The following is a 22,904-nucleotide window of genomic DNA, read 5'->3' as shown; positions in this document are numbered from 1 at the left end:
TATCTAGTAACTGTTAAAAATATATACTCATCACTTGGTCATAATCTAGAGTCATCCTACTATGCAATTGAGCACCAGAAGTTATTTCTCCTAATTATTACATAGTACCCCTCTTTCTCTACTCACCATAACCTCTGATAAACACTATACTACTAACAATTTATATGAGACTTGTTTTTAAATTCCACATATGAGTGACATCATGGTAACTTCTTTCTGTCTGATTTGTTTCACTCAATATCATGATCTCCATTTCCAATGGTGTTATTATTAATCGCAGGATGTCATTCTTTCCTATAGACAAATAGAAGTTTATTGTGTATGTATCCATTTACTTTATCCAGTCATCAGTGGATGGACATTAAGTAATTCTCATTCCTTGGTTGTGGTGAGTTGTACTGCAATAAACAAAGGAGAGAAGAGGTCTCTTTAACATTCAGATTGTATTTCATTTGTACACACACCTGAAAGTGAGATTGTTGAATTGTTTAAATTTTTCGAGAAACTTCTGAAAAACCAGCCTCTACCTCAGAGCAAAGCCTGTCCAAGAAAGGGGGTGTGACCCTTGTACTTGGAAAGACCCACAGAGCACTCCTAGGCACATACCCACCCTGCTGAGTTGTTTATCTACAAATAACAGGAGAGATCTGCTGCACCAGGTGTCCCTGACTCAGTCAGGCTAGGTGGGGACCCATAGCAACCCCCTAGCAGCCACCAATCAGCATGAGACAGAGAAATATCTGGGATGCCAGATGACCCTCCCAGTAGTTTATGGTGGTTGATAACATGTTGGGAAACCATGTAGTTTAGCACCTACGCCCCTCGTGGCCTAAACCAGTCAGTTCAAACGAATCCCCCTCTTGTAGTAACCAATCACCCCTACCCAACTTGTTCCTGCCAGTGAATGTGCTAATCATGTTTTAGAGTTGTTTTATGATTTTCCCGCAGTGTGTAATGATTTGCTAAGAGATGCTATGATGTATGTGGGGTCCCTGCCTTCCCCAAAGAAGACAAACCCTGGGCTCTGGGCCTCTCAGCATCACCAGTTGCTGTGTGCGCAGAGGACCGAGCTAGGTTGAAATAAACACCTCTTTGCTGCTTACATGGATCTTGGTCTCTGGTGGTCTTTTGGGAGTCCCAAATTCGAGCATAACACTTCCATTCTGTTTTCTATGATGGCAGTGCTAATTTATGTTTCGCCAGTTGTGTGCAAGGGTTGCTTTCTCTCCACAGCCCCAGCAGTATTTGTTATCCTTAATGTTTTTTGAAAGTAACTATTTGAACCTGACTGAGGTGATTTTTCACTGTGATTATAATTTTTCTTTGAGATTCAGTGATTTTCTCTAAGAATATTTGGATTGCTGGCTTTTTATTTTTGCTGTGTCTATCATAGATTTTCCCACCATGAGGCTTACATTAAATATCTTTTGATACACAAAGTATTTTGAAATAATAGAAGTTTAGCATTAGACATAAAAAGAAGAAAAGAAAAAAACTTAAAATTACTAATAAAAGCTTTCATTAGTGAGGGTTTGTAGCTCAGCGGTAGAGCACTTGCCTGACATGTGCAAGGTGCTGGGTTCAATCCTCAGCACCACATAAAATAAATAAATAAAATAAAGGTATTGTGTCCAACTAAAAATATATTTTAAAAAAAATTTTAAAAATTTTTAAAATAAAATAAAAGCTTCACACTTGTACTCCATTCTTTACATTTTGAACTTTTGATGCCCTGTTCTACTCTTCTTATGTTGTCTTTCTATAATCATGGGGTTTTATTACTTTTAATTTTGTTTTTTAAACTTAATTCTAAAGATATGCATGATTTATATACTGTGTTTAAACTATTAGGTCATTCTGAATCTTTCTAGTGAGTTTTCCTTTTGTAGAAATAAATTTATTTTTACATGTTTTATTGATGCATTCTAATTACACATATTAGTGGGAATCATTATGATATGTTCCTAATGAGTTTTAGACTATCTAATAATTTCTTCTTATTTGTTAACATCCCTTTCTTTCAGCTTGAAGAATTTCTTTTAGCAGTTTTTGTGGAACAGATCTGATGGTTATAAATTATCAAAGCTCTTGTTTGTCTGGAAATGTCTTTATCGCTCCACTTTTATGGGTTTTTTTTTTTTTGGTACATTATAGTTACATACAATAATGGGTTTCATTTGGATAAAATCATAATTGCATGGAGTATAATTTGCTCCACTTCAGTACCCAGTACTTCCTCTTTCCCTCTCCTTGTCTCTCCCTCTCTTGACCTTCTTCTACTGGTCTTCCTTCTCTTTATTTACTGTTTTTTCTAATCAGTGCTTTACTTTATTGTGGTATATTCATATATGTATGTAGCATAATTTGGCCAATTTTGTATCTCTCCATAGATTTGCTTGATACAGTATTTCTAACTAGCAGTTTTTTTTTTCCTTCAGTTCATGAAAATCTCATGTTATTCTCTCCTGGCCTGTATGTAAGTTTTCTCCTGAAAAACTTGCTGTCAAACAAATTGGAACAAATTTATGTATTATATGTTCCTTTATTTCTTGTTGCTTTGAGAGCACTATCTTTAAACTTTGAGGTTTTAATTATGTTACATTTGGAAGTAGACTTGGTTGAGATAAATCTATTGGTGATCATTGAACTTCTGTTGACAAGATATTTGTTTAATTCTCTAAGGTTTGTGAAATGTTTGTTATAATTTTTTTCAATGAGCTATTTACCCCCTTTGGCCTTCTCCAGCCCTTCTTGAACACCAATAACCTGAATATTTGTTCTTTTAATGTTTTCCCATGTTCCCATAAGTTTTCTTCATTCCTCTTTGTGCTTTTATTTCACTTTGTTTCGACTATGTATTTTCACAGTCTGTTTTCTAGACCATGGAACCTTTCTTCTGTTTGCTATATTCTGTTATTGTTACCTTCTATTACAATATTCATTTTGCTTAGTGTACTTTTCAGCTCAGAAGTTTCCATTTGGATTTACACTTTATTTCTCTGTTAAATTTCTCTTTTAGAACATTGAATCACTTCTCTATTTTCTTGATCAATACTGTCTTCAGTTTCCTTAAAATAGGACTTTTGAATTTTCCACCAGAGTCTGCAGTTTTTAGTTGCTATAAGTTTCGGTTTAGCAACTTATTTTGTGTTAAAGGAGGTCATGATTCTCCAAAAATTCTCAATGCTGAATGACATGCAAAGTTGTCTGAAAATTGAATGAGTAAATATATATATTTCAGGCTTGGGCCCCACCTCCCTTTTCTTCTCTCCAGAAAACAATTGCTCTCACCATATGCAGTGGTACTGCATAGGTTTAAATAAGAAATGGAGTGGGCAGTCTCCTGACCACTATTGCAACATCATGGGTTTACACTAAGGCCCATAGCCCATTGAGATCAGTGGAGCATAGAGTCAGTACCAAGAGGCAGAGGTAGGCTTGTGGACTAAGACTACTGCAACCAGCATGTTTGATGCTGACTGCAGCGAGAATTCAATAGACCGGTGCACAGCTTTTCACCTGTATTGGGTTCAGTCCAGGAGTTTTGTGGATATGATCTTAGTGATAGGGACCATTAGGACCTGCCCAGTGTTTTACCATCCCAACAACAAGTTTCAAGGCACCGTCCTGTGTTTCCTGTGTTCACTTTCCAAAAGAAATGTGGTGGCATTCCTTTGGAGGCACAGGCTGAAAGTAAGGTGGATGATACCTGAGTTTCACAGCCACAGGGACCTATGTACTTTTAGATAATTGGAATGAAGAATTCTAGTGATATAATGTACAACATGAAGACTATAGTTTGTAATAATGTATTTGGAATTGTTGCTAAAAGAGTAGATTTTAGACAGTCTCTTCATACAAGAATAGTCACGTGGAATGATAGATAGGTTCATTTGCTTTACTACAACTAACTATTTTTTTTGTGTGTGTGTACATCAAGCTATTGTAATTGCACTGACATCCAAGGCAGAAAGGACTTCATAAGAATAGAAAATGATGAAAATATTGGCAAAAATTCTTAACAAGGTACTAGCATACTGAATTCATCATCTCATTAAAGGATCATTCACCATGATCAAGTGACATTCATCCCAGAGATGCAAGATAATTAATCACGCTCAAATTAATAGATATTAAATGTCATATGAACAGAATAGAGGATAAAAAACTCCATGATCACCTCATCTCAATAAATGCAGCAAAAGTATTTGACAAAATTCAAATCCTTTATGATCAAAATCTTAACAGAAAAATTATACCTTAAACTAATAAAACCCATATATAAAAAGCCACTAGGTAACATCATACTCACTGGTGAAAAGTTGAAAGCTTTTTCTTCTAAGATCAGGAACATGATAAAGATTCCTTTCTTACCAATTCTATTCAACACAGAAGATAGTGCTGGAAATTCTTACCAGGTAAGTGAGATAAGAAAAAATAAATAAAAGGTATGAAAGTCATAAAGGAGGAAGTAAGCACCACTTCTTCTGACATGTATTGACACTTGCCTTCAGAGCAATGAGATGGTCCATACATGGGCTGATCACATTCTTTTTTTTTAATTTTTATTGTTGGTTGTTCAAAACATTACATAGTTCTTGACATATCATATTTCACACTTTGATTCAAGTGGGTTATGAACTCCCATTTTCACCCCGTATACAGATTGCAGCATCACATCGGTTACACATCCACTGTTTTACATATTGCTACTAGTGTTCTTGAATCAAAATAAGCCTTCAATTTAGGAACTACAGACTCATAATATTTTATTCAAAATGTGCATTTGCAGGTACAAGGAGACCATTTGCTAAGTGTCTATGAATAGACAACCAATAGTCTTGGATGCAGGAGGATAACTCAGAAAAGAACTTACTTGCCGCCCCAATGCGGTAGCACCCATCTGTAATTCTAGCAGCTAGGGAGGCTGAGGCAGAAGGATCACCAGTTCAAAGCCAGCCTTAGAAACTTAGTGAGGCCCTAAGCAACTTAGCAAGAACCTGTCTCAAAATAAAAAAAATAAATAAAAAGGGCTGGGGCTGAGGCTTAGTGGTTAATAACCCCTGGATCCAATCTTCAGTATTAAAAAATAAAGAAGAAGCTCACTTGCCAAAAATACATATGAAGAAAATTTTTGAATAGATTTAACAAGATTAGGTCGAATTTTAATCCTCATCTCCCTGACAGCTGGGTTATATTTGCCTGGTCATTGTATACTCAGAAAAGGAAAATGAGGATATTATTCATCAATCTCCTAAAATTTCAAGTAGTCTAATATTTAGTCATAACACCTAAAAGAGTAAAAAGGACATAAACAAAGTTAAAAAGTCATGGTGACAGAAAATAACATAAAATTTAGGATATTTTAAATGTTATTAGTCACAATAAATGTACATGGTTTCAACAAGTCCACTCCTGGTATAATCAAATGGCACCATGATAAAAAGTGGGAGAAAAAAAAACAGCAACAATCAGTAATGCAAATCCATGTGTGTGCTATTCCACAGAGGATACCGTGTCCCTGCACATAGTTTAGTGCTTCTTCCCTCCACAGGTAGGATGAGAAGTGGTGGACCTCAGAGGGAGGCTCTCCTGAGAGAGCCACATCTGTACCAGGTTCACCTGGTTCCCTTTTGTCAGGCCCTGAGATCCCACAGTGACCCCACATGACATTATTTTAGAGACTAAACTCTGAACACAGCCTATGGGCAAAATTTATTGAAATAAATGCTATTTTCTTATTATATAGCAGTCTCTCCCCAAACTGAATATTCATAGTTAATCTGCAACCACAGGCAGGGAAAGTGGCCTTAAGATTAAAACTGTATTGGTTCATGTGGAAAGGGTGGTTCCTAAGACCATACACCCCATCCTCATTTGCTATACAGAGACAATTCTGTGATGTACGTGGGAGAGTAATTTGCTATACAGAGACAATTCTGTGATGTACGTGGGAGAGTAATTTTGTTATTTCTAAATCACAAATAGGGAAACTGAACTCAGCAGAAGGTATTTCACTCTTCTGAGTAAACAAATCCATGGTAGATATGAAACTTAAAGATGGGCTTCCTAGTACCACCCTTATGATGCTATTTGTGAATTTGGATCCTTTTGACCAATACATGAGAGAGGAAGATTTTCTTCAATATTATTTATTTATTCTTCCAGGAATGAGTTTCTGATTTCAGATGCACAAGCTTGCTTTTCCCTTCTTATCAACCTGCAAGGTAAGCTAAGCACTTATGTTCAATAAACATTTTTAGTGAAAGATGTAAATTGATGCAAATAATGGAACAACTATTATGTGAGTTGTTTTAGTTCAAATATAGCTGAACACTGTATTTCAAAACTTGACATAAACTGAGAATTCAAATAAAATGAATATTTTACCCAACAAATAATACAATTGATATTTATAAAACAGCACACTACCATCCTTAACAGGAAGAGCAGAACCTAGGATAGATGATGTTCTTCTTGAGCAGGTGATAAATTCATTCTGCTTAAATATATTTTCCTTATCATTGAAAGGATAACTCATCAGTACACTGAAGTAGCACATTCTTAAACACCAGAAAATTCTTCATGAAACTACCAAGATCCATACTCCTTTTCATTTTAAGTGAAATCTCACCCTTTCATTGATTGTGCACTTAGTAAATCTGGCAGGCAGAGACTTAAGGCACACCCAAAGCAATCAGCCAGACATGGGTTTGTATCTTGAATAGCTTGTACTATGTTTGGAATTTTAGAGAAGCATATAACTTCTTAAATCTTCTGTTTTCCTTAACTGTAAATGAAGTTACATTCATATGTTTGTGAAAGTATTCTTCATAAACACTACCTCCTCTCTCACTGCTATCCAACTGTATCCATTATTTATCACTTGGATGCCTATTATCATCTATATGAGACAAATTTCAAATAAGCATTTAAGTCTAAACGGTTACTAAACTGGGTACATCTGCCTTGGAAGATGAATTCATTTTAGGTATGTGAACAGGGACAGGTTTAGACTTCTTTCTGAATCTCCTTTGCAGATATGCAAAGAAATTGGTTCTGTGATCTGTAACAATGCCTCAGCTTCAAAATCTTTAACATGGCTGGACATGGTGATGCACACCTGTAATTCCAGTGACTTGGGAAGCTGAGACAGGAGGATCGTAAATTAAAAGCCAGCCTCAGGAACAGTGAGGCACTAAGTGACTCAGTGAGACCCTGTCTCTAAATAAAATACAAAATAGGGCGGCTGGGATGTGGCTTAGTGGTTGAGTGTCCCTGAGTTCAATCCCAAGTATACCCCCCACCCCTAAATCTTTAATGCTGAGATAATTTACCTACTACATGTTGATTTCATTAGACTGTTGTAGCCTGAATAATGACCATTGAAATATCTACATTACAACTGTTAAAACATGTAAGTATGTTGCCCTACATGGTAAAAGAGACTTTTTACATGTGATTAAGTTAAATATTTTGAGATGGTAAGTTTTTCTAGATTATGGAGTGGGGCCTAAAGGGAACACATTAATAATCATAGGAAATGTGTATGTACACACACACACACACACACACACACACACACATGCATATGATACAATCGAAGCTTACATTTTTGTGTGTATTACAAATGCAGTTGTGTCATTGGCAAACAATTTAAATCTCAAAATGTAAAATGATGGGTTTTGGAGCCAGTAAGCAGGCAGTAAATAGTGGTTACAAAAGAATGGATATCCTTCTCGAAGTTCCAAATGAAGAGATTTTAATATCATGCCTGGGCAAGAACTAATGTGAGAGTGTTGACTCCCCAACAGTGAGCCTGTAACCCCAAACGTCTGTGATCCAGCTTAGCACTGACAGCAATGTGGATGAGGATGAATCCAAGGGGGACTCTTAACACAAGCTAAAATGTGGGTCTCCAGGAATATACTAAATAAGAGAGGTTTTGAGGATCCCTTGAAGAACCAATGTCTCCCAGGGAATAGAGGACAGAGCTGATATGTGATGCAAATACACTTTTCTCAGAACCCTGGATTTTACACGATACTATATTTTTCCTTCAGAATTAACTGGGTTTTTTTGTAGCTCAAGATTGAACCCAGGGATGCTTAACCACCGAGTCACATCCCCAGCCCTTTTTATATTTTATATTGAGATAAGATCTGGCTGAGTTGCTTAGGCCCTTGCTAAGTTGCTGAGGCTGGCATTGAACTGGCAATCCTCCTACCTCAGTTTCCCGAGCTGCTGGGAGTACAGGCATGCATCACCACACCAAGCTTCAGAAAGAATTTTGCTGGCTGTGCATGTCTCTAATGCTGCAGTAACCCTACTGCATTCACCATGAATTAATTTGAGAATCTCTCTTCCATGCAATAATTAGGCTTCTTACAACAGAAACAATGATTAAGTGTAAACTTAATAAAATTAAAATAAATTCACTTTATAACTGATGAGATATATTCAACATGTCAAAATTACAAAACATATCAAAACACCATGTTATCCCATCAATATGTAATGATTCTACATATTTATATATCACTTAAACATTAATTTAAATTTTTAAAAAATCAGTTCAAATTCACCAATAGCATATAAGTTTGGAACCACTATGGTTGGTTTTAAACCTTGGATCTGTCTGTCCTTTAATATGTGTGTAATCATAAATAATTTTTTAATCTTCTTTGCTACTAAGTTACTTCAAGTATACATAGGCATAAATAATCAATCCAGTGGGACTGATGAGAGGATTAAGTGAACATACACATATATGTACACAGTTCTTTATGTGCGAGAACTTCGTAAGTGCAAGCAGTTAGACTAAAAAGATCTTAAACTAACTAGAGAAAGACTTCTTCTAAGCATGTGACCTTGGATAGCTCCCATTCCTTTCCTGCAATTTAGTTAATCTGTTGAGAAATTTAACAAGTAGATACTGCTTCTTCATAAGTCTATTGCTGCACAGATAAGTTATCCACTAAATTGCATTGTCATTCCGTACCATCGGTGCCAGAATATTGAAAGAAAATTTTTGTTATAATAAAATTATGCTTATAGTTTTATTTATATAATTAAACTATGCTTATACGTTTCAATTTTTGTCGACTGACTTTTGTTCATCAATGTACTCTTTTAGCTCTCTTTGCTAAAGTACCACCCATGGAGAATAACACAGACGTGAGGGAGTTCATCCTGCTGGGACTGACCAGCGCCCCACAACTGCAGCTTCCCCTCTTCATCATGTTCACTCTCGTCTACCTCATCACTCTGGTGGGGAACCTGGGGATGATCACGTTGATCCTGCTGGACTCACGCCTCCACACCCCCATGTACTTTTTCCTTAGTAACCTGTCTCTGGTGGATTTTTGTTACTCTTCAACAGTCACTCCCAAGGTCATGGCTGGGTTGCTGATGGAAGACAAGGTCATCTCCTACAATGCTTGCGCTGCTCAGATGTTCTTTTTTGTACTTCTAGCCACTGTGGAAAGTTACCTCTTGACTGCAATGGCCTATGACCGCTATGCAGCAGTGTGCCAACCCCTACACTACCCTACCATCATGACAACAAGGGTGTGTGCTTATCTGGCCGTATGCTGTTACATCCTTGGTTTTCTGACTGCTGCTATTGACATTAGAGACATGTTCTGTCTCTCTTTCTGTGTGAATGTGATCCATCACTTTTTCTGTGATATTCCAGCCGTCATGACTCTGGCTTGCTCTGATAAACACCTTAATGAACTGATTATTTTTCTTATCTCAAGTTTTAATATCTTTTTGGCACTTCTTGTTATCTTGGTTTCTTACTTGTTCATATTTACCACCATTTTAAAGATGCACTCAGGTGAGGGATACCAGAAGGCTTTATTTACCTGTGCCTCACACCTCATGGCAGTTTCTATATTTTATGGGACTGTTATCATCATGTACTTGCAACCAAATTCCAACCGCTCCATGGACACAGACAAAATTGCATCTGTGTTCTACACCATGGTCATCCCCATGCTGAACCCCATGGTCTACAGCCTGAGGAACAAGGAGGTCAAGAGTGCTTTCAAAAAAGTTGTTGAGAAGGCAAAATATTCTCTAGGTTTAGTCTTTTAATTATGTAGAATCCACAATAAGATATCTCATCCTGCTTTTATTTACTCAAGACAAAAACTCAAATTTGTATTGCCATAGACCTCTACAATGAAAATTACAAAAGACTGAAGAAAAAAAATTGAAGAAGACCTTAGAAGATGCAAAGATGTCCCGTGCTCTTGGATAGACAGAATTAATATTGTCAAAATGGTCATACTACCAAAAGCATTTAATGCAATTATGATTAAAATCCCATGAGATTCTTCATAAAAGTAGAAAAAGCAATCATGAAATTTATTGGAAAAAATAAGAGACCCCAAATAGCCAAAGCAATTCTTAGCAAAAAGAGTGAATCAGGATGCATCATAATACCAGAACTTAAACTGTATTACAGACCATAATAACAAAAATGGCATGGTGTTGGCATCAAAACAGACAAATAGACCAATAGTACAAAATAGAAGACACAGAGACTAACCCACATAAATATAGTTAGTTCATCCTAGACAAAGGCACCAAAAACATTCACTGGAAAAAGATAGCCTATTCAACAAATGGCACTGGGAAAACCAGAAATCCATATGTAGCAAAATGAAAATTAAACCTTTCTCTCTCTTGCTGTGTGAAACTCAACTCAAAGTGGATCAGAGATTTAGGCACTAGAACAGAGACCCTGTGGTGCCTACTAGAAGAAAAAGTAGGTATAAATTTTCACCAAACTAGGATCTGACTTCCTTCACATAGGGGGAATTGAAACAAAATTTTGTCAAATTTGTTAGTTTTCTTTACTTGAGAAGTTGTTTGAAACAATGGTGGCCATGCATTGTCCAAATTGGTGCAGCCAATATGGAAAGCAGTGTGGAGATTTCTTGGAAATCTGGTAATGGAACCACCATTTGACCCAGCTATCCCTCTTCTCAGACTATACCCAAAGGACTTAAAACAGCATACTACAGGGACACAGCCACATCAATGTTTATAGCAGCACAATTCACAATAGCTAAACTGTAGAGCCAACCTAGATGTCCTTCAGTGGATGAATAGATAAAAGAAATGTGGCATATATACATAATGGAATATTACTTAGCAATAAAAGAAAACAAAATCATGGCATTTTCAGGTAAATGGGTGGAGTTAAAGAAGATTATGCTAAGTGAAGTTATCCAAGCCCCAAAAACAAATGCCGAATGTTCTCTCTGATATAAGGAGGCTGACTCATAGTGGGGTAGGGAGTGAGAGCATGGGAGGAATAGATGAATTCTACATAGGGCAGAGGGGTGAGAGGGAAAAAGAGGGGGCAGGGGATTAGCAAGGATGGTGGTATGTGATGGACATCATTATCCAAAGTACATGTATGAAGACACGAATTGGGTGTCAACATACTTTATGTACAGAGATATGAAAAATTGTGGCATTTATGTGTAATAAGAATTGTAATGCAAAAAAAGTACATGTATGAAGACATGAATTGGTGTGAACGTACTTTATATACAGAAATATGAAAAATTGTGCTCTATATGTATAATAAGAATTGTAATGCATTCTGCCGTCATGTATTTAAAAAATAAAATCAATTAAAAAAAGAAAAAGATAGTAACAATTTAAATTAAGTTTGTTTAATGAAGTCCATGAGATTTGCATTAACACGGTTTATGGAGTTATAATTACAGCAATTTAATAAATTAATTTTTTGGTCAAGATCAAGTAAGGGATTTGGTTTAAAAAATGGTGGCCATGCATTGTCCAGGGATATTAAAATAAATATGGAGAAAATATTGTCTTTACTTACCTTAACCTTATTATTACTTACTCCTCACGTTTTAAAAATGTATTGATTATTTTGCAGTGTTGGAGATTAAATCCAGGACATCACACATGCCAGGCAAGATCTCTACATTGAGCCACATCCCCAGACTGTCTCAAATTTTATTTTTTTAAATGTTGTGATGTTAATAGTAATGCTATTCTTTTTTTAAGCAGCAAATGCTTTAAAAAGTTTATTACCTTTATCACACTTCAGTTGAGCCACCTTCTTCTGTCTTATCACTCTTCTACCTTTTCACTATACCACCTTCCCTCTGATTCCTCTCTATTCCTGGAGAATTTCAACATGCCCCTGACTGAGCGCTGATTTCTCTGTCTGGAGTACTCCCACACTCATTTCAGACAGGTCACAGATACCTTCCTTGAATTACTTTCTAGGACAGTCACACCCTCGCCTGGGCCTCCTTCCCTCAGGCTGCTTCATTCTTCATAGTCATAGACTGACATGCAACTCTAGGTTCAGTTATGTCTCTCAAATTGAATGGAAACTCCTTGTGAGCAATAGCTGCACCTGGCCACTGTACTATAAATAAGACTTTGATTTTAAAATCCTCTCCTCACTAAAACTCATGGAAAAGAGTAGAAAACAGTGTTTTCCCCGAGAAAAATTCAGACTTATCAAGAGCCATTTCCCAACACCAGGGTGGAGGAGCCTTTGTAATATCAACTCAGCAAGATTTCAAAGTTAACCAATACATGTTTCATGATGGTCCTTCATGAATGGGAGAGGTCCCCTCCCCCATTTATCTTACTCTGGCCCAATATTGTACAATAGGTATGAATGTACAGTGAGCAAAGTTTTCGTGTTGGTTCATAAGTTATTGGACCACAGGAACTATATCTGGGCGGCATTGAGAGTACCTAAACTTCCAAAGCCTGGACATTGGACTTCCACAGTGATTAGTTGGGAATTAGGTTGTCTCCATGGTGAAGGTGAATAATATGTTTTCCGTTTGGGAGGAAGTGTAAAATAGGTATTTGGTAACCATAAGTGATATAATGGAAAAGACTGGTCAGTTATTTTCCTTTAAAATATTCCCTTTTAGCTGGAACACACAGCTAGACTTCATTTCTCTGAGTTCACCGTGACCACATGACTGTCTTATTGTAAGTGAAATGTGATCACAAGTCACATAAGCCACTTCCAAGATTGGCCTGTGAACACCCACCACTACCAGCACCATATGATCCTCTGCTTGTTTTCTTCCCCATCAGCTGTATGGAGAAAGCCCAGACCATGGGGGAGCATGAAGGCACTAAGTGGAAAGACCCTGGGTCACTGAACCTCTGTGTAAGTTCCCACATGTATGAGCAAGAAAATCCTCTATGGTCATACCACTGCCACTTTGGAGTTTGCCTCTATGTAAATAGTATTATTTATTTTCATTCCTGCTCATAGGTGCCATAGGAAAATCTGCACACTGTTGGTACAAGATAGAGTATGGGGAACACATGATTGAAACACGGTTGTATTTCTCCTTCACAGTTTAGTGACACAATTGTTTATTTGGGAATACTCACACATCCTCAAGTCATAAATAAAATGGCTAGCACAAATAAAATTGATACAATTTTGGACACAGAAGAAAGCTCAACTTGAATTTTGTACCACCAAGCCTTGTGACATAATTTGTCCCACATTTGTTTTGGGTGCCTGCCAGCCTTTCCTGGGTTTTATCTGCATCAATGTAATTTCTGCCTTCTGGTCACATTACTTTCTGCTCTTTTGTTCACATAATTTATCTGATTCTCCTCTTTTTTTTTAATTATATGGAATCTACATCAAATAAAATTTACTAGTTTGCAACTTATTAGTTTGTTGTGCATTCATAATATCGTATGACCATCACATGTATCTAATTACAAAGTTGTTTTTTTTTCACTTACAACTTTCTCACTCCCTCTTCCTCCTAAATTTGTGAACCAATAATCTACCTGCAATCTCCATGGATTCACTTATTTTGGATATGCCATATATAAGAAACCATACAGTATGTGAACTTTTATGTCTGATTTTTATTTAACATAATTTTTCTTCCTTTTATTTATTTATTTAGTCATGCTGGGGGTCAAACCCAGGGCTCACACATACTAGGCAAGTGCTCTGCCCCAGAGCCACATCACAGCCAAGCATAATGCTTTCAAGGTTCATCTGTATTATAGTGGGTATTAATGTTCCATTGTATTGGGTTCCTGTTCCTCTCCCATTAATTTAAACATGCCACATTTAGGAAAAATCAATAGTCCATAGATAGATGTGTTTGTTTCTGGACTTTTATGTTCATTACTATATCTCTAGTCTTAAAGCAATACTCCATTGCTTAGATTTCTTTTGATTTGTGCTGTGATGTATTTTCTACATGTATTCTTTTTTTTTTTTTAAAGAGAGAGTGAGAGAGGGAGAGAGAGGAGAAACAGAGAGAATTTTTTAATATTTATTTTTTAGTTCTCGGCGGACACAACATCTTTGTTGGTATGTGGTGCTGAGAATCGAACCCGGGCCGCACGCATGCCAGGCGAGCGCGCTACCACTTGAGCCACATCCCCAGCCCCTCTACATGTATTCTTACTTGATGGATGTTTGGGTCATTTTATTTTTTGGCAATGGTTAACAATGTTGCTATGAACATTTACATACAAATATTGTTTATGAACTTGCTCCCACTTTGGGGATATATACTTAGGGGTAGCATGGCTCATGGATGTGGTAATTCTATTTTGAAGACTATTGCAATTCTGTTTTCCAAAGCAATGGGAAAATTTTGTATTTCCATCCGCAATGTCAAATATTTTAATTTCTCTACATTCTTGCAAACACTTTTAAGTTTCTGTTCTGTTGGGGCTTATATATATATAAATAGTTATTCTAACGGGTGTGAAGAGGTATAAGACTGTAGTTTTGATTTGCATTTGCTTCTTGACCAATGATTTTGAAAATCTTTCATGGTAGTTATTGGTCTTTTACAAATCTTTGCAAAAATGTCTATTCAAAGGCTTTGCCCATTTTTAAATAGAAGTTTCTTTTTTCATTGCTGCCTGAGTTGTATAAATCCTTTATATATTCTCTATGGTAAACCCTTATTAGATGTATGATTTACAAATATCTCTTTTACTATTCCATGGGTTTCCTTTTCACTTTCTTGATAACATACTTTAAGGCACAAAAGTGTAATGTTGAATGACTTTGTTTTTTCTTGTGGGTGTGTCATACACAAGAAATCATTGCCAAGCCTAAAGTCTAAAAGATTTGCCCATATTTCCAACAATTTTATGGCTGTGGCTTTCACATTTAGGTTATTGATGATTTTGATTTTTGTAAATAATATGAAGTAAGAATGCAGCTTCACTGCATATATTGCATTTAAGGTATACAATATGATGTTTTATGTGCATGTACATTGTGAAGTGATTACTACATCAAGCAAATTAACTTATTCATCATCTTATACAATCATTTTTCTTTTGTGTGTGTTAAGGCTACTCAAAGTCTACTTTGTTGACAAATATTCAATATACAATACCCAACTTCACTCTTTTATATATTATTATCCATTTGTCCTAGAACCGTTTGTTGAAGATTGTTCTTTTCCCATTAAATAGACAATTCAGCCTCATGAAAAATCAATTAGCCATACATATATGGGATTATTTTGGAAGCATCAACTCTATTTCATTGGCTTAGACCTGTATTCTTAAGCCAATACCAAATTGTTTTGATTCCTTTTTATTTGTATTCAGCTTTAAAATCAAGAAGTATGGGTCTTACTCTGTTCTTCATCAAGATTATTTTGGATCTTCAGGGTCTTTTGTCCTTACATATAAATTATTTTCTACTTATTGAAAAAATCTATTAGAATTTGAACACAGGTTTTCTGGCAAAATGAAGGCTTTCCCTGTGTAGTCATTTAAAGATATAGGCTGATAAAGAATTCACCATATTTACCTGCACCTTCTGGAACATAAAGCCTCTTCAATCTCCCTGACAGGTGAGGGATACCTAGAGGGCAATGCATATGCTCCAACCTACCTGCCCAGAAATGACACGTACTCAGCCCTCCTATAGTTCATTTTCTATGGGTAGCTCATGTCTCAGTCACACTGCAATGGGGTAGGCACATGCAAGAAAGTAGATGGAAGGCTTTAATGACACTATTTTTGTGACCCATGCTACCCATGCTACCTCAATTTTTATAAACAGTATAATATTAATGTATCTAACTTTATGCGTGCTAGAAATTGTTCTCCAGCTTGTATATAAGTGATATGATAATCTTCTTGACTATCCTATAAGGAAGAGATGATGTTATTATAACTTTCATTCACAGATGAGGCACTGAAATTTGATAGAATTATTTTGCTTGATATGAAACCAGGCCATCTTAGTAAACAGAACAAACATTTAACTACTACTACACATGGCTGCAATGAGAGAGGTGCGATGAGTCTTTTGGGAACTGAAGGCTCAGAGTAGACTGTAGAAAAGAAAATGGATCTATTTTCTTTATAGGAAAAAATTATAATAAAATAAAAACATTCCCAGACTTTAAATGTGATGATATGTTAAGTCTCTGTGTGTTTTTAGATTTTTGAGGAAAAGACCCTTGATGTATCTTTGAAAAACAAGAAAAATGCATGGCTCCGAGGATAATTATAGCTAACAATGTTGTGTGATATAATTTAAAATATCTAGAAGAAATAATTTTGCATATTTTCATCACAAAGAAATGATAAATATTTAAAATGATGGATAACTTAAGTGTTCTAAGTTTGATACACAATGACTAACTATGCTTAAACATCACACTACATACCTCAAAGGATATTCAGCTATGATCTGACAATTAAAAAAAAATAAAAAGAAACAGTAAATAAATAAAAATAAAATGACACAATATAAAGATTTTGCTGGGAAAACTTGAGCCATCGTTGAGAAATAGCAAACAGGAAGGTAAGATTAAAAACTAAGTGCAAAAAAAGACACGATGAAATTGGAATGACTGGCTCTTGAGAATGAAAACTGATAGAAACACTTCCATAAACAGTTTGGGATTTTCTTTAAATGTTCCTGGTTCCTGTGTATTAGCTTCTGAAATTCCACATGATTCCCAGTGCTCCATTTCAGAGGGACTAGATTTCAATTCTACTTCCTTTGACCATCTTTGTTTATCTGAATGTTGATAGTTGAAACAGTTCAAATAAACATATTTACCATTTGATGATGCAATCCAATTCCTATTTGCCCTAATTAAATGAAATCCCCTGCTCGCACAAGAAAGGTCACCAATATTTAGATCAACTTTATTCATAATCACCTAAACACTGGGGTCCACAAAAACGGTCCTGCATCAGGATATGACAAAAATAATGTCTACAGTTGACTTATGGAACATAAGTCCATAAAAGTTAAAAGTTCCATTAAAGATACAGTTAACAAAATAGATGGACCTCCCCAAATGAGTTTTGCTAAGTAAAAGATGTCAGAATCAAAACCCACATGTTCTAGTGAAAGACATTCTTGCAAAAGAAAAATTAAAATTTTTGTTGAGTGGTTTCCAGGACACTGGGTGAAAAAAGAGGTTGGCCACCAAGAAGCTTAGAAAATTAGTTCAGGTGATTTAGGTAGTGGTTACATAGCTACATATTTAACAAAAAGTCAAAACTGTATGCTATAAAGTATGCATATCACTGTTATTGATACGTTAACCTGTAATACAAAGCACATGTGCATACTCAAAATTTCCAAATTGGTCCCCACAGGCAGTTTAATTGTTCTTCTTTAGGAAAGAGGAGTTACAGATGCTCTCTTGCAGGGCATCCTCTGAGAGATTCATATCTTCATAATTTAAATCTTGGTCCCCGTATATTAGTTTCTGAAATTCAACATGACCCCAGATGACTTCATTTCAGAGGGACAAGATTTTAATTATACTCCCTTCGACCATCGTTTATTTATCAGAATGTTGATAGTTGCTCATGCACACAGGCCTTATCCTGATTTGGGGATTTGCTAGCATCCTGCAATAGAGTTAAAGGAATACCTAAAATTAAATTTATATTAAATGACACGAAAATACAACCCACCTTTAGCTTGTTGTTGTATAGGCAGTCCCTTATTTGCTATCTAAAAGCAAATTCTACAAATTTTGTGGAAGAGATCTTTATATTGTCTTCATTTTACAATTAAGAAGGAGGAGACCATCTCTGCCAAAGACCTAGAAAAAATGCATTATAGACTCAGGACTTGAACCCATGTTAATACCACTCTTTCCATTTTCTTTCCTGCCTTAGGCAGCTTGGGACCATTAACTACCTGAGACAGACAGCTTCTCTAACATAATGGATGCATTAATCTGTGGTTGAATTTTGCATTTCAAGCTCCCTGTTCAAGATTGTTGCATGTTCCCAAGAGTAAGGTAAGTTTCTATATTCAATAAAGAATCAGTAAAAACTAAAATTCTAGCAAAATAGTAGGATAGCTACACTGAATAGTTTGAATGTTTTTCTTTAAAACTGAGGTGGATATGGGGTGTAATGCCAACAGTTATATCAGCAGAGTTCCATGATATTTACAAAATATCATTGTTTTGCTAAACTAAGAAATTTCAGTCAAAAACGAATATAGATGATGTTCTGATAATTAGGTGGTAATTTCATCTTTACTGTATTATTATTGGAGATAAACAAAAAATGAACAAGTGAAATGGCTCTCATTTAAGCCAGAGAAGAAAGCACACAGAATTAAGTTGTAAAGAATTAAGAATAAAGCTCTGACTTTTATTTTAATATTTTCTCCATAACTATAATTATTTCTATCACATTTATATACATTGACATTTATGTGAATAAAATAATAGGCTGGTGATTAAGACCAAACTAGGTTAAATCTTGAATCTTCTTCATCCTAGATATATAATAATAGAGCACCACAAAACTGCATAAATATTAATTTATGTTCCTGGTAAAATAAAAATACCTGCACATGCATAACACATGCACTCACATTTCTGTATAAAGACGCCCTCATTTGTCATAGAACAGATCATATACTAAAAAGTGCTCATGTGTGTGAAGACTGGCAAATATAATGCCTCCAAGGGTTTAGTTTATGCAGTAAGATTGCTGAAAGTTAAGAAGAAGATGGCAGGGAATTCTAGTTGGCCTTTGGTGCTTACCTTCCAAAGACTTCATATTCAAACAAAAAGAATTAAAACATTGCTTCTACACAGAAACAGATTCAAAGGAATATTTTTAAGCTTGCATTTGTTTTGATGTTGTAAGTAAATGTTTATTAACATGGATATTCATTATTTATTGTTAAGTGGAAAAGATGGGTTACCAATTTGTATCACTACTACTGAAAAATTTGTACTTAAAACAATTAAGCTTGCATATTTTTAACATTTCCATTTTACTTTAATAATTGTGTACATTTATAGACTACATGAGATGCAAGATCTGCAGGCTACAGTAAAGCACAAACTAGGAACTTTCAACCCTAAATCTCAGTGATTTAAATAGATGAATATACCATAGAGAGAAAGAATTGGTATAAGAAATGGATATTCTTCCAGTTTAAGCCAAAATATGGATTTTGAGGAAGAAATTGAACAAGAACAGCAATAGAAAAAAACAGCTACTTGGTAGTGCTAGAGCAACCAATTATGGATGGAGGAACAACAAGGAGAAGTCATAGAAAATCTTAGTAACCCTAAGTGAGAGAAAATGCAAATCAAGAGGGAAACTACAAGACTGCAGAGCTCACCCATCCCTGAAGCTTCACATAAGGCCACCTACTTCTAAGCCAACACCAATACAATCCATCATTGTACATGGATAATATTACTATAGCTGACACAAGGTCATAATCCCCCGGAATTTAGATGTTATTTTCACATTGAATTCTCACAATAATATTTTGCTTCAGATACCATTACTTCCCTCATTTTGTGTATATGATGCATGATATACATATATATAATACTACATTATATGTTATAATTATACATATATATAATTATATACACATTACCCGAAATGTTATATTGTTTGATTCATAAAATTCAGTGTGCATTAATTTGAATTATTTAAAATTTGACAAATAGTGTTTGACTTAAATTGCATTTTCAGACTCAAAAGTTTCTAACTCAATAAATAATTAATGCACTAAATTTTGCAGCTAAGTTCACATTCACACATGGAAGAGTTTGAAATGTGTATTATTGCCACAATGAAATAATTCACCTGTTTTGTATAAATGTTTTATTTTCAATGAAATATCTATTTCATAACACCTAATAACACTCTTGTACTTTATTTCTCTCTGCTAAAGAGCATCTCCTGACTCCCAAATAGCATGGATGCAGAACAGGACAGAAGTGACAGAGTTCATCCTACTAGGACTCACCAATGCCCCAGGACTACAGGTGGCCCTCTTTATCATGATCACACTTATCTACTTCATTAATGTTCTTGGAAACCTTGGGATGATTGTTCTCATTCTCACTGATTCTCGTCTCCACACTCCCATGTACTTTTTTCTTGGTAGCTTGTCTCTGGCAGATTTTGGCTACTCTTCTGCTGTCACTCCCACGGCCATGGCTGGGCTCCTTGTAGGAGACAAGGTCATCTCCTACAATGCCTGTGCTGCTCAGATGTTCATTTTTATAACCTTTGCCACTGTGGAAAATTTCCTCTTGGCATCCATGGCTTATGACCGTTTCACAGCTGTGTGCAAACCCCTACATTACTCTACCACCATGACTACAGGTGTGTGTGCCCGTCTGGTCATAGGCTGCCATGTCTGTGGTCTTCTGAATGCCTCCATCCACATTGGAGAAATATTCAGTCTCTCCTTCTGTAAGTCCAACATGATCCATCACTTTTTCTGTGATGTTCCAGCAGTCATGGCTCTGTCTTGCTCTGATAGACACGTCAATGAGCTGGTTCTTGTTTATGTAGCCAGCTTCAATGCCTTTTTTGCTCTTCTAATTATCTTGGTGTCCTACCTATTCATATTCATCACCATCCTAAAGATGCGCTCAGCTACAGGATACCAGAAAGCTTTGTCCACCTGTGCCTCCCACCTCACTGCAGTCTCCATTTTCTATGGGACAATTATCTTCATGTACTTACAGCCCAGCTCCAGTCACTCCATGGACACAGACAAATTTGCCTCTGTCTTTTATACTATGGTCATCCCCATGCTGAACCCTGTGGTCTACAGCCTCAGGAACAAGGAGGTCAAGAGTGCATTCAAAAAGATAGTTTTAGAGGGAAAAGTGTTTCTAAAATTTTGATTTAAAAATTGTAGGATGCATAGTAACTTAATGTCATGCTTCTCAGATCTTTTCCTTGTGCTGAATCACATATTAAGGTGCGAATGGAAGTCAAGTTTCTAAAGTCAAATACTTACCTCCTCAAAAATCAGTTTATTCTGTAGAAACGAGGAAATATATCCAGAATATAATATTCTGTATAACAATGGTGAGAGAAATCACAAGTTATTTTGCTTCTGGCTTATCAAAAGAATTTATTAAGGATATTTGATTAATTCATTTCATCTATATGCACTTTCTCTACCACACATTAGTAGAAACACACATGTAACGTTAGAAAAAAATTGTGACTGTGAACATTTTCATAAATATACCCATACGAGTACATATAAATGAGTCAAAAAATTTGCCAGACATAAATGGAATGTGACTAATTTTGGTGAAAAAATTTAAGTAATTGAGGTACTAGATAATTAATTTGACTAATGTTATTTATTCATTTAGTTGAGTGAGTGTTCTAAGAGTGTTAGTGTAAAACTTAAGTGAATGTTTGTTTCATAGTAGATCCTCAACAAATATCTGTTAAATGAATAAAATAATTAAGCTTTGAGTTCAATTGTATCAATATTTTGAATCTTTGAACCATTTATGGTTATACTTTTATCAGCAATAAGAAATGCCATTTTGATATACTTCTAGAAAAGTTCAGGAGGCACATTGATTTTTCTGCTTTATTGCAATATTGTTACTTGCATTTCCAGCCCCTCTTGCCCTTCCCACTTTTTGAAATGGTGATTTTTTTGGAAATATCCTCCTCAATTAGATCATTTGAAACTATCTCATAATTTGTATTTAGAAATGCTCTCATTAACTGGCAAGTAACATGGCAATTAGGTAACTATTTAGAAAAATGTAAGTTATAAGACTAAAAGTTTTAATACCTGATCACATTTAGAAAATTACTTCAATCATATCAATTAAACAAGTGAAATTATCTTAAATATTCATGAAGAATACAGCATGATAGTATCCACCAGCTATAAAGATAAAGTACCTTCCATATGCTAACATAGGGAACAATATTTGTAATTTTTAATCATCAGAGAGCTCTATATAGCACAAAACCTATTCAAGGGAAAGTGCACTAATTTACATTCTCTACACAGTAAGTGCCTTCTACAGCCCAGTACTTGTAAGATGATAGTTGAATGTGCTAAAGTGCAGAGGCTGGTACTTCTGAGGCCATGTGATATGACACGAATATTCACTACTGTCTGTATGGTGATCTTTCTCAAGCTGTAATAACTGTCTTTTTTATTATAAATCATCATTTAATTGCACAAATTTATCATGTACAGTGTGATTATCTTTTTTATATATTACATGAATTTTTAAAAGATACATAAATGTACATATTAATAGAGTAACATGATGCTTTTATACATATGCACACTGTATAGCGTTTAAATGATAATTAAACACACATCCTCACATTTTGTCATTTCTTTTTTTTAAATATTTATTCTTAAGTTTTAGGTGGACACAATATCTTTATTTTACATTTATGTGGTGCTGAGGATCAAACCCAGTGCCTCTTGCATGCTAGGCGAGAGCTCTATGACTGAGCCACAACCCCAGCCCCACATTTTGTCATTTCTTTATGGTATAAATATTAAAAGCCAATTCTTCTAGATTCTTGTCATGTACAGCACATCACTCACTGTT

General features: G+C 35.5%; 2 protein-coding genes and 1 pseudogene across 4 annotated transcripts in view; all 3 read left to right on the top strand.

Annotated features, from left to right (window-relative positions):
* Positions 1 to 10,101, top strand: part of LOC308641179 (olfactory receptor 5B3-like) — a gene marked incomplete at both ends in the record, with an annotated part of 39,745 nt that extends 29,644 nt beyond the window's left edge. For both annotated transcript variants that reach the window (XM_081279489.1, XM_081279490.1), the window contains one exon: positions 10,039 to 10,101. In XM_081279489.1, the coding sequence (XP_081135615.1) occupies positions 10,039 to 10,101 (63 nt within the window). The remainder of the gene's footprint in view (positions 1 to 10,038) is intronic.
* On the top strand, positions 9,160 to 10,034 carry LOC308635051 (olfactory receptor 5B17-like; annotated as a pseudogene). The gene has a single exon. The product of its transcript is annotated as an olfactory receptor 5B17-like (transcript).
* Positions 10,102 to 20,237: 10,136 nt separating the features above from the next.
* LOC308641193 (olfactory receptor 5B3-like) lies at positions 20,238 to 21,200 on the top strand (the record flags this gene model as incomplete). Its single annotated transcript, XM_081279504.1, has 1 exon — positions 20,238 to 21,200. Exon 1 carries the CDS (start codon positions 20,262 to 20,264, stop codon positions 21,198 to 21,200), a length of 939 nt encoding a protein of 312 aa, XP_081135630.1. The 5' UTR covers positions 20,238 to 20,261.
* Positions 21,201 to 22,904: the final 1,704 nt, after the last annotated feature.

This window comes from Spermophilus citellus (assembly GCF_964194105.1).
Source record: "Spermophilus citellus genome assembly, chromosome: 2".
NCBI classification, from domain to species: domain Eukaryota; kingdom Metazoa; phylum Chordata; class Mammalia; order Rodentia; family Sciuridae; genus Spermophilus; species Spermophilus citellus.
This window is presented reverse-complemented; position numbering and strand designations above follow the sequence as displayed.